This window comes from Felis catus, chromosome A2 (genome assembly GCF_018350175.1).
Source record: "Felis catus isolate Fca126 chromosome A2, F.catus_Fca126_mat1.0, whole genome shotgun sequence".
Taxonomy (NCBI): Eukaryota; Metazoa; Chordata; class Mammalia; order Carnivora; family Felidae; genus Felis; species Felis catus.
Window position 1 is genome coordinate 97964011 of NC_058369.1, and position 12893 is coordinate 97976903.

Genomic DNA, 12893 nt, shown 5'->3' on the forward strand with positions numbered 1-12893 from the left:
TTATAATGAGACAATACCTGTCATTTTTACTTTTCTAGATGAGTCATATTTTTTTCTAATTAAATTTCTTGCTTATTTTTAATTGTTCCTTGTGCACATGATTATAATAGCAGGTCTTTTGATGTGAAAATTGCACTAAATTTAGGAGTCACAAGACTTAAGCTCTGGCTTTGTCCCTTACAGGCCTCAGCAATACCCTATAAACTTTTCTGAGTCTGTATCCTTAATTTGATAAGATGTGTATAATATCTTCCCGCCTATCTCACGGGTGGCAAGAATCTACATTCAAATGAGCTAATTTAAAAGAACTTAGTAAATTACTAAGTACTGTATAATGGGTAGTATTAGTAATAGTACAATTTGCATTTGATAAGGATTTCTACCAAATTTCTCCTTGTTTCTTTGCACATTGTGGTCTATGATAATTAGCCGTTATACATGTCGGATTTAGCTTTTCCAAAGATTACATTTCTTGCATTTTATTTAACATTTTTCTATGTACCCTCTAGTCTTCATTAATATTTTTTAATTGGCTGACATAATATACTAGAGCTTTACACTAAACAGTTTACTCCAATTTCAGAATAATATTAGGCCATATTAAATTTCAGTGATATATTTTGGGCTTTTTTTTTAAGAACATCAAAAAATTAAACATACAAGCTTCATGCTATTCTGTATAACCACATAACCATGTAAGGTTTTAGGCATTGGATGTGCCATCTTGTTATAATGAGGATCCAATAAGGAACTCAGAAAATTAAAATGCATTTAGAAGGAAGAACTTTAAATTTAAGGCAAAAAGTAAGTGATGTTACTTATATTAATTCCCATAACTGGATAGAACACTCTTATAAAGATTTTTCTTTCTTTAGGATTCTGTTGCAAAGCCCCATGTGATTGTAGCAGGAGCTGCCACAGTAAGTTATTATGTGTATTCTTGCATACGGATTTTTGTTTCATTATTAAGGACACGCTGAGGAAAAGTTAACTTATGTTAAATAGAATTCTTGATTGTACCTATATTTCAATTACTATTTCTATTATAATTAATGAGGCTGATTTATTTTAATGAAACAATTTGAATAAATTTAGTAAACTTGGTGTTAAATGTCAATATTATTTTATTTATAAAATTACATTCTTCTTGAATGTCATACATTGAGTGTCTAATGTTATATCAGCTTTTTTTAATTGCCTTCATAGATTTCATGAAATAATTTGATGAAATTTTATTCTAATGTTGAATAAAAGTGGAGATTATCTTAAAATAATAACTTTTGTTACAATAGAGCAAGTTATAATTTTTCTGTGATAAATGCTGAATTAATGCTTATTTTTTATTTCTTAGTGGTCTATCAAGATTCACAATGGTAGCAACGAAGCTCTTTCCCAATATAAAATGAACATTACCTCCATAGCACCACTTTTAGAAAAACTGGCAAAGACTAGTGATGTTTATTGGGTCTTACAAGGTAAGGAATGAACAAATGAGTAATGAACAAATGTCATTATGTATATATTTTGAAGCATGGGTTTTTATTGTCTCCTGTTTCAAGAAGCAGAATTACTCCTTTATGAGGATAAATCTTGAAATAAGTTTTGCAAAATTAGAATAAATTTGAGTTATTTGCTTTCCTTTTTTGAACTTAAGGAAGAGATAAACTAATATAATAAGTGAAAATAAATAATAAATAAACAAAAATATCCTTCAAGGAGCCTCAGCATACAAAATGGCTGCAGCATATAACAAAAAGAATAAGTTCTCAAAGATAAATGAGATGTTTACCCCTGATTTTTATTTCTTACAAAGTATATTTATGGTGATTGGGAAATACAGAAAAAAATTATTAAGTCTGTTTCATAATATTAGAGTCATTGGAAGCAAATAAATTCTGGAATTGACAGAATGTATTTAAATTCATACCATCTAGTTTATACTTGGTAATGAAATTCTTTAAGAGAAAGTTGACATTAGATCAAGTCATTTCAGGAGTTTATTGAATGTCCATTATTTAATGTCTAGCACTATATGAAATTGCCTTGGATATTTTAGCAATTCAACTGGCTTGTCAGAAACTCTTACAATTATTTCCAAATTGAATGTCAAGTTAAACGGAACAGCAAGAGTAGTGATAATCTATTCTGCAATCTATATTATTTACAAACTCATTGTTAACCTTTCTTTTACTAAAATGAGAAAAAAATTATTTATGGTAAGTGATAAGGGACTTTGATCCTCAATAATATTACCTTACATTGTATGAGCAAAGCAGTGGCAGGAAAAAAAAAGATTGTTACTCTTAATTAGGCAGTCTTCCCCAATCCAGTTTTATTTATTTTTTTAAATGTTTGTTGATTTATTTTGAGAGAGAGAGAGCATGCGACCAGGGGAGGGGCAGAGAGAGAGAGGGAGAGAGAATCCTAAGCAGGCTCCATGCTGTGAGCGCGGAACCTGACGTGGAGCCTGACACAGAGCTTGATCTCAGGGATCCATGAAATCATGACCTGCGCTGAAATCAAGAGCTGAACATTCAGCCAATTGAGCCACCCAGGCACCCCATTCCCCGGTCTAGTTTTCAATTCCCATTGCCCAGTGGTACTCAGTATCCCCAAATTTTAAACTCCTAAGATATGCTAGAACATAAAAATATTTCCTGAAAGCTGTGTACTAAGATAAGAGAGGGATAAAAGTTCTTTAGATTTAAAAGAGATATCGATTGATTCAAAGTATCTGAACTTTCACAACAGAATATGAAGTACAATCAGTGAACTTGCATGATCACTAATTCTATCAGTAGGGATTTTTTAAATGTGTTTTTAAAAATATGTGTTTTGTGTACAGATCCTGTTTATGAAGATCTATTAAGTGAAAATAGGAAAATGATCACTAATGAGAAGATAGATGCCTACAATGAAGCTGCAGTCAGCATTTTGAATAGTAGCACCAGAAATTCTAAATCAAATGTTAAGATGTTCAGTGTTTCTAAATTAATTGCTCAAGAAACCATCACAGAGTCTTTGGATGGCTTACATCTTCCTGAATCAAGCAGAGAAACTGTAAGGATTCTTGTATCTATCAGGAGATAGAAACTACAATATCTTATTAGTTTTAGCTATAAGTCACTATAATATGGTAACAAACAACTTATTTTATTACAGTCTTAATTACTTGTAGTTATTCTATCTAAACATGCACGTAGAGCTAATTTTGCTTTTATACAAGTGAGAGTTTTAGTAAAAGAAGGAAAGAAGTTATGGGAGGAAGGAAATGAAACTTCATTTATTGAGTGCTCCTCACTCTTAATATACCTTGTCTCCTAAGCTTATAAGTTCTCACCACACTCCTGTTTAAAAACTACTGTATTATGTTCTCTTTGCCTTAAAAACCTTAAATGTGTAAGATCAAGCTTCTGTGAAGAGCACCTTTTTAAAACATGTAGCATAATTTTTATTATTCTCTTATCGATATTTTACCCTAAGTTTTATACGGGCTACATAGTAGTTACTGAACAAATCCAGACAGATGGAAATAGGTTAAATAAGAAAGAGAACTGCATGGTTATAAATTGTCACATACAGTACAGCAGATATTATTTAGTTATTGTTTTCTTATAAAGGAGTGATTCTTAATCTTCTCGAGAATCACATAACCCCTTTGAGTATTCTGTAAAAAGGAATGATTCTGTTCCAGTCTTGCAGAAATGCGTGTTTGTGTGTGTATATGCATATACACACACATGGTTCTCCATATACTTTAAGGGGCTTTGTGGACCCCCTGGAACTGGTTAAGAACCTTGGGTTGGAGTTTGTAAGCTAGTATCTTCAAGATTGCCAGGTACAGAACTTCCTGAAGTTGCAGGGCTAAAAGTATGAGATTTTCTAAATAGTTGAGTATTTTGAACGTTTAGGCTTAAAAAATATAATCATCTTAGAGTTCCAAAATTGCCTAAACTATAAAATTTTTATAGAACTAGACTTGATTGAACTTTCAACTAGGCAGAATCTTGGCAGCTTATCTAGGAGATTTGTGCTATAATGAAACCATGTTGAAGATTCCACATTTTATTTAACATTAGAAATCTTAAAACTTTATAATTCTAAGTGCTCATAAATGATAAACCAAATGAAAAGCATATTACAAATATTGTTAGCTAAGAATTAATGATTTTTCGGTGGCAGTAATTTTATATCTTTTTTTTACATCTAAAGACTGGCACTCTATCTTAAGTATCCTGCGAGTCTGCTAACTAAAATTCTTTGGGCTTTGACATCTGTCAGTATTTGTTTTACCAAAGGTCATGGCCCAATAGCCATGAAATCAGTGTTTTATTTTTCAAGAATAGAATAGAAAAATGTCAGAGTGCATTCTAGCTAGTAAGGATAGATATTGTTTCCTGTGGATGTGTTCTGGGTCACATTATAAAATGAATGTTTCATTATGGATCATAGTCCAAGAAGTTTGAAAAACCCTGAACTGGCTATTACAGATTAAGGAATACCATTATTTGCATGAGTGTTTGGGAAATGGTAGCAAAAAGTACAAAGGCCTTTTAGTTTCGGTGCTGAAAAGTCAGTAATATTCACAAGAGAAAATCTAATGCAAGATACATTACTGACAAGATAATAACCAAATAACTTGATTTGTTCACAGAGTGCAATGATTCTTATGAACGTGTATTGCAATAAGATTTTGAAGCCTGTAGATGGTTCCTGTTGTCAACCTCGGCCTCCTCTTACCCTCATACAGAAGCTAGCTGCTTGTTTTTTTACTTTATCTATTATCGGATATTTAATTTTTTATATAATTCATCGTAACACTCATCGGAAGAATAAGCCATGTACTGATTTGGAAAGTGGAGAGGAAAAGAAAAATATTATCAATACCTCTGTGTCTCCATTAGAAATACTTTTACAGTCTTTCTGCAAACTTGGCCTGATAATGGCTTATTTCTATATGTGTGACCGTGCAAATCTATTTATGAAGGAAAACAAATTTTATACACATTCAACTTTCTTTATTCCAATTATCTACATCTTGGTTTTGGGAGTATTTTACAATGAAAATACTAAGGAGGTAAGAGTCATTTTCTTTTTAGCTCATGTTAACTCTTTCATCTCATTGTAAACTCTAGATTAAAGAAATAATAATCATGTATCATGCCAGAATATTCAAACACGTATATAGAAGAGGACAAAAGGATATTGTGGTTGTACTTTGCCTGGTGGACTCTTAACAGTTGCTTTTTTTGAAACAGTTTGGAAGAAATTCAGAGTCACTTAAAGATTGTTGAAAAAATTGGTGAATAAAGATCTGTGAAAAAGATGTCATGCCTTAGTGTTATTTTGCCTGTTTGGGGATAGGGAAAGTGGAGGTGTTCCCAATTTTATAATGGTCTACAAACATGAGATACTATTATCTTATGTAAAGTTTTTAAAAAGTAACTAAAAAATATAATTAACAAATGCCTATATGCACAAACATTTTATATTTATATATCTATACAGACATGTATACACACAAATTAGAATTTATGTAATAATGTGGGCACTGCTTATAATAGTCTGAATTTCCTGTTTTCAAATTATTGTAGTTGCTCAGAATATTAGCGTAACTTCTTTTTAAGGCATGATTTATTTGAATTAATAAACTCTCTTGTAAGAAGTAACTTTCATATGAGGATGACTAATCAGTTTTTTTCATCTCCTTGGGAAAATAAACTATAATAATGGACCATTTTTTCACAGTAAAATATAAGAGAACTGTAAGATCTTTTCTAGCTGAAACTCCTAAGATTTTTTTTAAAGAAAATTATACAATGCCATTTTTTAGACTAACAAACACATCTGTCAAACTTTAAATGTAATCTTAATATAAAACCATGAGTAGCAACTTAAATATATAAAATCTCCTTTAGTTTATATTAATTCTCCAATTCATATTATATTGAAATAGTTTCATTATATCTCTTATCAAATAAAATGACAATCTTTAATTGTTTGTTTTTCTCCAAAGTTCTTTTAACAGAAGCATTAGCTTTATGTCCTATAAGAAAAATTTACTTAATAATACCTTCATAATGAATTGTAAAACAGACTGGTTCTTCTCCACAGACTAAAGTGTTAAATAGAGAACAAACAGATGAATGGAAAGGCTGGATGCAACTTGTGATTCTGATTTATCATATCTCTGGAGCAAGTACAGTAAGTATTTTGAATTTAAATTCAGAAAATATAGGAAACAGTGGCACTTTAATGTTTCTTTAAGGGCACCACCTCTTTTGTGTTTTATATTCTTGACCGTTTAGAGACCCATTTTATTTTCTACCCAACCTTTATGCCTTCCCATTCTTCTCCTACCACCTGACTCTTTGAGAATGTATAGTCTTAAGGCAATAATTTATTAGTAATACCTGGCCTTAATTTTAATTGAGTAGAAACAGCTGATAACCTAAGGGTATTAATTCATGCCACCCTGTTGGACAGCTAATTTAAACTTAGGAGGAAACAATGTAGATGACACTTAATTGCAAAAGATTTCAAATAGACAAGTTACTATCAAAAGAAATCAAATTAGATGGCTATATTTATATTCTACCCTTACTTGTATTTTATATTGTTACACTTATAGAGTTTAAAAACCTTAGAACTCTTTTCCTCCATTTTTCAAAGAACTCAGGTACTAATGGACTACCATTGTACCATTGATGTGCTGTACCTGGACAAAATCATTTTTTCCTTCTCCGTAGTTGTCTTAAAAAGTAGGATTCTCATGGTCTCAGGACACCCTGGATTTGACAGGAGTAAAAAACAAAAACAAAAACAAAAACAAAAAAACGTATTCCGAGTTGTAACATTCCAGCTACGTTGCAATTAAAGCAGACTTTGGAGGGCGAACCTACATCTAATAACTACTTTTCACGCAAGTTTTATAGTGAAGGTACAAACCGATTTCTATAAAATATGCTTTAAAACAATTATGGAACTACTGAACTGTTTTTTATTGTTTTGTTTACACAAAGCACACATCTGTAAATAGTATTTGAATTGGTGATAAATTGAGATAAATTGAGATAAGAATTTTGTCCAGACAGAAGTATTTTGAAATTTCCAAAGTAGCAGTTAAGAAAACAAATAATACTGAGGTTTTCTTCAGATATCTCCAACAATTTGAAAATAATATTATTCTTCATTGAATCTTTTCGTTATTTTCAAAAATTGTCCATGATTTTATGGATGGTTTGTTTGAAGGGCAGAAGATAAAGGAATGAAGTATAATTTTTACTGAAATTGTATGGCTATGATGTGTATATTTGTGGCAGCAGTGAAATTCCTGTCGCGCTGAGACTGAAGGGGACCTAGTGAGTTCAAGTTGGTACAGAAGATTGAAGACAGTAAAAGAAATCCGAGGCAAGGGGAGATGAGGATAGTAAGACTGTTTGTAAGCCCAGCTCAGAATTTGGAGGATAGATTTGTCAGATTCTCTAAAAAGTCAGTAGAGATGAATATTGAATCCTAGAAATACCCCTGACATATGAATAAAGATTAGATTAATTTGAGAAGGAAAAAAGTCTTTTGTTTTAAGAAAATGCCACTTAGAGACATAATTTATTGCTGACATATTAAAGGGTGATACTCCTATTTAAAAAAAAATCAGATAGAAAGAATTAATGGCAGATTAAGTTCCTCAATTCAGTGATTCCAGAAAGAATTTGGATCATAAAAGGATGAAGGTAATTTGGCATTCTGTTATAATCATTTGCCAAGCTAGCATTCTAATTCTAATATATCTTAGACTACATCCCAATATATCCTAAATTACAGTTTTTAAAAATCTCTGTTCTGAAAGGACATACTTTTCATTAACAGACCATTTGTTATGATTAATTAACATATTCCTGTTCTTTTATATAATAGGATTTTGTGGTTAAAAATTACCTGTGTCTACATTAGCAAAGCATAATTAGCATGGGTTAAAACATATTTTGGGACCTGATTCTTGGATATTTGAGGGATTACCCTCATTAAAAGCCTTTTTTAACTGCCATGGTTATTTTAATTACACAATCTTAATGTTTTTTATTTTGAGTAAAATATGTTAAAATATGTCAAACTTCAGTTGTGCCATGTTTTTATACTAAAATAGAAACCATAAAAAAATACAGAGAATTCTTAAAATAATCCAGATGGTCTAGCAGATTGCAATTGTTGGTATAAACATTCTTTTAAAACATAATTTATAGGAAATAGGGATAAAACACTGTGAATTTAATATGGAGAGTACAGCGAGTTAGGTCTATACAGTAGATGATTTTGTGTTCCACTGTGGGTTTTTTTTTTCCTTTGGGAGTTCGTAAGTAACTTTCATGAAAGGATCTGAATAAAAGATCTTGAGGGAAAATTTGTGGGACTAGAAAAAGAACAGAATCTGAAGCCAGCCTAGCTATTAATTGTAATGCAGTTAAAATTCCAAACATATTTTAATATTAAAATTTTGTTGTAGTACTTGACTCATGAAAGATAAAAAGAAAAATAATTTGGATTAAAGGAGACAGAAGAGAAACGACAACTAAGTGCACTGTATGATACTTGATCCAAGATTCCTAAAAAAAATTTGTTTTTAAACCATAGAGGATGTTACTGGCACAGTCAGGGATATTTGAATGTAAATTTTACAATAGATACTGTTATAGTAATACTAAATCTTGGGTTATTAAAATGATATATGATTATGTAAGAAACTATTTTATCTTCTTAGAAGATACTTGCTCTAATATATTTAGGAACGATGTAGTCTGCAGCATTCTTTAAAATGGGTCAGCATGGTATATGGATATCCATTGTATTATTCTTACAACTTTTTTGTTGGCTTAAAATGCATTAAAATAAAAACTTGGGAGAAGTATTACATGAAATTTTCAATAATCCAACATTAGCAGGTACTTGGCAGATTGCTGTGATAGTGTTTAGTTTAAATGAATAGTATTTACTTTTTAAATGTAATAACCAAGTCCGAAGTTTGTAGGCCCAGCCCCAGTCTTGAGGGGATTTCAAAGCATGTTTGTGGACAGTGATTAAAGTGATTGGCTTATTTGTTTTTCGGGTGTGGAGTTTGGTGAGCTCTTTATAGATTTTGGATACTAGCCCAACAGGCACGTGAAAAGATGTTCAGCGTCGCTCCTTATCAGGGAAATACAAATCAAAACCACACTCAGGTATCACCTCACGCCAGTCAGAGTGGCCAAAATGAACAAATCAGGAGACTATAGATGCTGGAGAGGATGTGGAGAAACGGGAACCCTCTTGCACTGTTGGTGGGAATGCAAATTGGTGCAGCCACTCTGGAAAGCAGTGTGGAGGTTCCTCAGAAAATTAAAAATAGACCTACCCTATGACCCAGCAATAGCACTGCTAGGGATTTATCCAAGGGATACAGGAGTACTGATGCATAGGGCCACTTGTATCCCAATGTTCATAGCAGCACTGTCAACAATAGCCAAATTATGGAAAGAGCCTAAATGTCCATCAACTGATGAATGGATAAAGAAATTGTGGTTTATATACACAATGGAATATTACGTGGCAATGAGAAAAAATGAAATATGGCCTTTTGTAGCAACGTGGATGGAACTGGAGAGTGTGATGCTAAGTGAAATAAGCCATACAGAGAAAGACAGATACCATATGGTTTCACTCTTATGTGGATCCTGAGAAACTTAACAGGAACCCATGGGGGAGGAGAAGGAAAAAAAAAAAAAGAGGTTAGAGTGGGAGAGAGCCAAAGCATAAGAGACTGTTAAGAACTGAGAACAAACTGAGGGTTGAACGGGAGAGGGTGGGTGATGGGTATTGAGGAGGGCACCTTTTGGGATGAGCACTGGGTGTTGTATGGAAACCAATTTGTCAATAAATTTCATATAAAAAAAAAGTGATTGGGAATAGTTAGCCTAGGTTTGACAACTATTTTCAGATACTTGTAGAACAATCAGATATAAGAATCAGTGTATGCAAAAGGCTCTAAGGCTAGACTCTCCATTATGGAAGCCGCTAGACACATGTGGCTGTTGAGCACTTGAAATATAGCTAGTTGGAATTGAGATGTGCTGTGAATTTGAAATACATACCAGTTAAGTATGATTAATTGTGACAAATGCATACAAAGTTCAAAAATTTAGCCTAAAACATATAAAATATCTTATTACATGCTCATTACATGTTAGAATGAAAGTATTTTGTATATATTCAATTAAATACATTATATTTATTAAAATTAGTTTCACTTGATTCTTTGAGCTTTTTAAATATTCTGGTAGCCATATTAAAAGTGTACTATGTAACTTGCATTTTATTTCTATTGCATAGCATTGCCCTAGAAGACTGAAGTTGGTAGCTTTTACATAGAGTTAGATTTCAACTTTTCTTGAAAAGGAACTTTATGGTAGTAAATGGCCATCTGAAAATGAATGGATTGCCTTGGGAATTTGTACATATTTTGCTGTTCAAAGTGTTCACATACTTGAAGGGAATATTTTAGAGTGCTTTCAAGAATGAGGTAACAGGCTTAGATAAATCGTGAGGTTATTTTAATACGACATTTCCTACCTTCATCACTGTGATTCTAGTAGCTTACACCTTCATCTAAAATCTCTGATTTAACGATAAGGCATTTAAAAAGAACTAATGATGAAGGGCAATAAATAAAAACCCTGTTTGATATATAGATGTCAGTGCTATAAGAACTCTGAGGAAGGAAAAATGACTTTCATCTGAGAGTAAAGATAGGAAATTTTTGAACAGGGCTCTAAAGAAGAATAAGATTTGAATAAGCAAAATATGGTCACAAGAAGAATATTCCAGGGTAGAATAAACAGATAAACAAAGGAAAGGTGACAGGGAGGCACAAGAATCACTCTAGGAGACAGAGAAGCCTAACAGTTTGGCTAGAGTAGAAGGGGTATTGAAGAGTTTATGACCTATTATAAATTCAGGGCTTTTTGCCTTCTCAGAAAAGAAAAAGATGTGCTCAAGGGTGCATTCAAGGATATATACAAAAGATGCATACATTGAAGGACTCATAAAATCCATTTAAGATGTCTACTTATTTTATTTTTTCCTATAAGGTATCACTTGGAAAACATACATTAACCTGAAGTGGCCATAAGTTTGTCAATGCTGGATAATCACAGAGTGATCAGATGCATATATAAAATAGGAGCCAAAAAATGTTTACATAGATTTAGTAATTATCCCTAAAAGAATAATCTTATAATTGCAAGGGTTGGATGTCACTGAACAAGCCTTTTAAAGATCATTTCAAGGGGTGCCTGGGTGTCTCAGTCAGTTAAGCATCTGACTCTTGGTTTCAGCGCAGGCCATGATCTCGTGGTTCCATGAATTCAAGCCCCGCATCGGGCTCTGCACTGACAGTGCAAAGCTTGCTTGGGATTCATTCTCTCTCTCTCTCTCTCTCTCTCTCTCTCTCTGTGCCTCTCCCCCACTCACGCTATCTCTGTCTCTCTCAAAAATGAATTAAAAAAATAAAAATAAATTTAAAAAAAGATTATTTCAAAACCAGTGCACTAGTTGTGTTGTGGAGATCATGATCATACACATAAAGGAGTGGTGGCTGATAGACAGGATGAATGACAGCATTATAGGGTTATGAGAATTAGGAGTTATAAATGAGATATTTCCAGTGATTCCCATAAAATATAGATCAGAAATGTGTTACATTTCATTTAATTTAGAAGTGAAGATAGGAGGGGTGCCTGGGTGGCTCAGTCAGTTAAGCATCCGACTTTGGCTCAGGTCATGGTCTCGCGGTCCGTGAGTTCGAGCCCCGCGTTGGGCTCTGTGCTGACAGCTCAGAGCCTGGAGCCTGTTTCAGATTCTGTGTCTCCCTCTCTCTCTGACCCTCCCCTGTTCATGATCTCTGTCTCTCTCTGTCTCAAAAATAAATAAATGTTAAAAAAAGAAGTGAAGATAGGATGCTCTGAAAAACCATGGTAAATTATTCTAAGCATCTTGGTCATGATGTAACATTGATGTAGGAGAGTAAAATAAAATTGTTTTAGAAATTAAGAGTTGGGAGCACTTAGGTGACTCAGTCGGTTAAGTGTCTGATAGTTTCATCTCATAGTTTAAATTATCTTGGCTCAAATCATGATCTCAGGGTTTGTGAGATGGAGCCCTCACATCAGGCTCTGCATTGACACAGTGGAGGCTCTGGGATTCTCTCTCGCCCTCTCTCTGCCCCTCCCCTGCTGGTTCATTCGTTCATTCTCTTTCTCCCTCTCTCTCAAAATAAATAAATAAACTTAAAAAATTAAGAATGGGAGGGATTATGAAGATAAAAATCTTCTGCACAGCAAAGGAAACAACCAACAAAACTAAAAGACAACCAACGGAATGGGAAAAGATATTTGCAAATGACGTATCGGACAAAGGGCTAGTATCCAAAATTTATAAAGAGCTAACCAAACTCCACACCTGAAAAACAAATAACCCAGTGAAGAAATGGGCAGAAAACATGAATAGACACTTCTCTAAAGAAGACGTCCGGATGGCCAACAGGCACATGAAAAGATGCTCAGTGTCGCTCCTCATCAGGGAAATACAAATCAAAACCACACTCAGATATCACCTCACGCCAGTCAGAGTGGCCAAAATGAACAAATCAGGAGACTATAGATGCTGGAGAGGAGGTGGAGAAACGGGACCCCTCTTGCACTGTTGGTGGGAATGCAAACTGGTACAGCCACTCTGGAAAGCAGTGTGGAGGTTCCTCAAAAAATTAATAATAGACCTACCCTATGACCCAGCAATAGCACTGCTAGGAATTTATCCAAGGGATACAGGAGTACTGATGCACAGGGCCACTTGTACCCCAATGT

General features: G+C 33.3%; 1 protein-coding gene across 13 annotated transcripts in view; it reads left to right on the forward strand.

The window, feature by feature from the left end:
* The window catches only part of CASD1 (CAS1 domain containing 1), a 68447-nt gene that overhangs the window by 22620 nt on the left and 32934 nt on the right, over positions 1 to 12893 (forward strand). For all 13 annotated transcript variants that reach the window (XM_023250355.2, XM_023250352.2, XM_023250354.2 and 10 more), the window contains 5 exons: positions 876 to 920; positions 1352 to 1475; positions 2846 to 3060; positions 4655 to 5077; positions 6115 to 6204. In XM_023250355.2, the coding sequence (XP_023106123.1) occupies positions 876 to 920; positions 1352 to 1475; positions 2846 to 3060; positions 4655 to 5077; positions 6115 to 6204 (897 nt within the window). The remainder of the gene's footprint in view (positions 1 to 875; positions 921 to 1351; positions 1476 to 2845; positions 3061 to 4654; positions 5078 to 6114; positions 6205 to 12893) is intronic.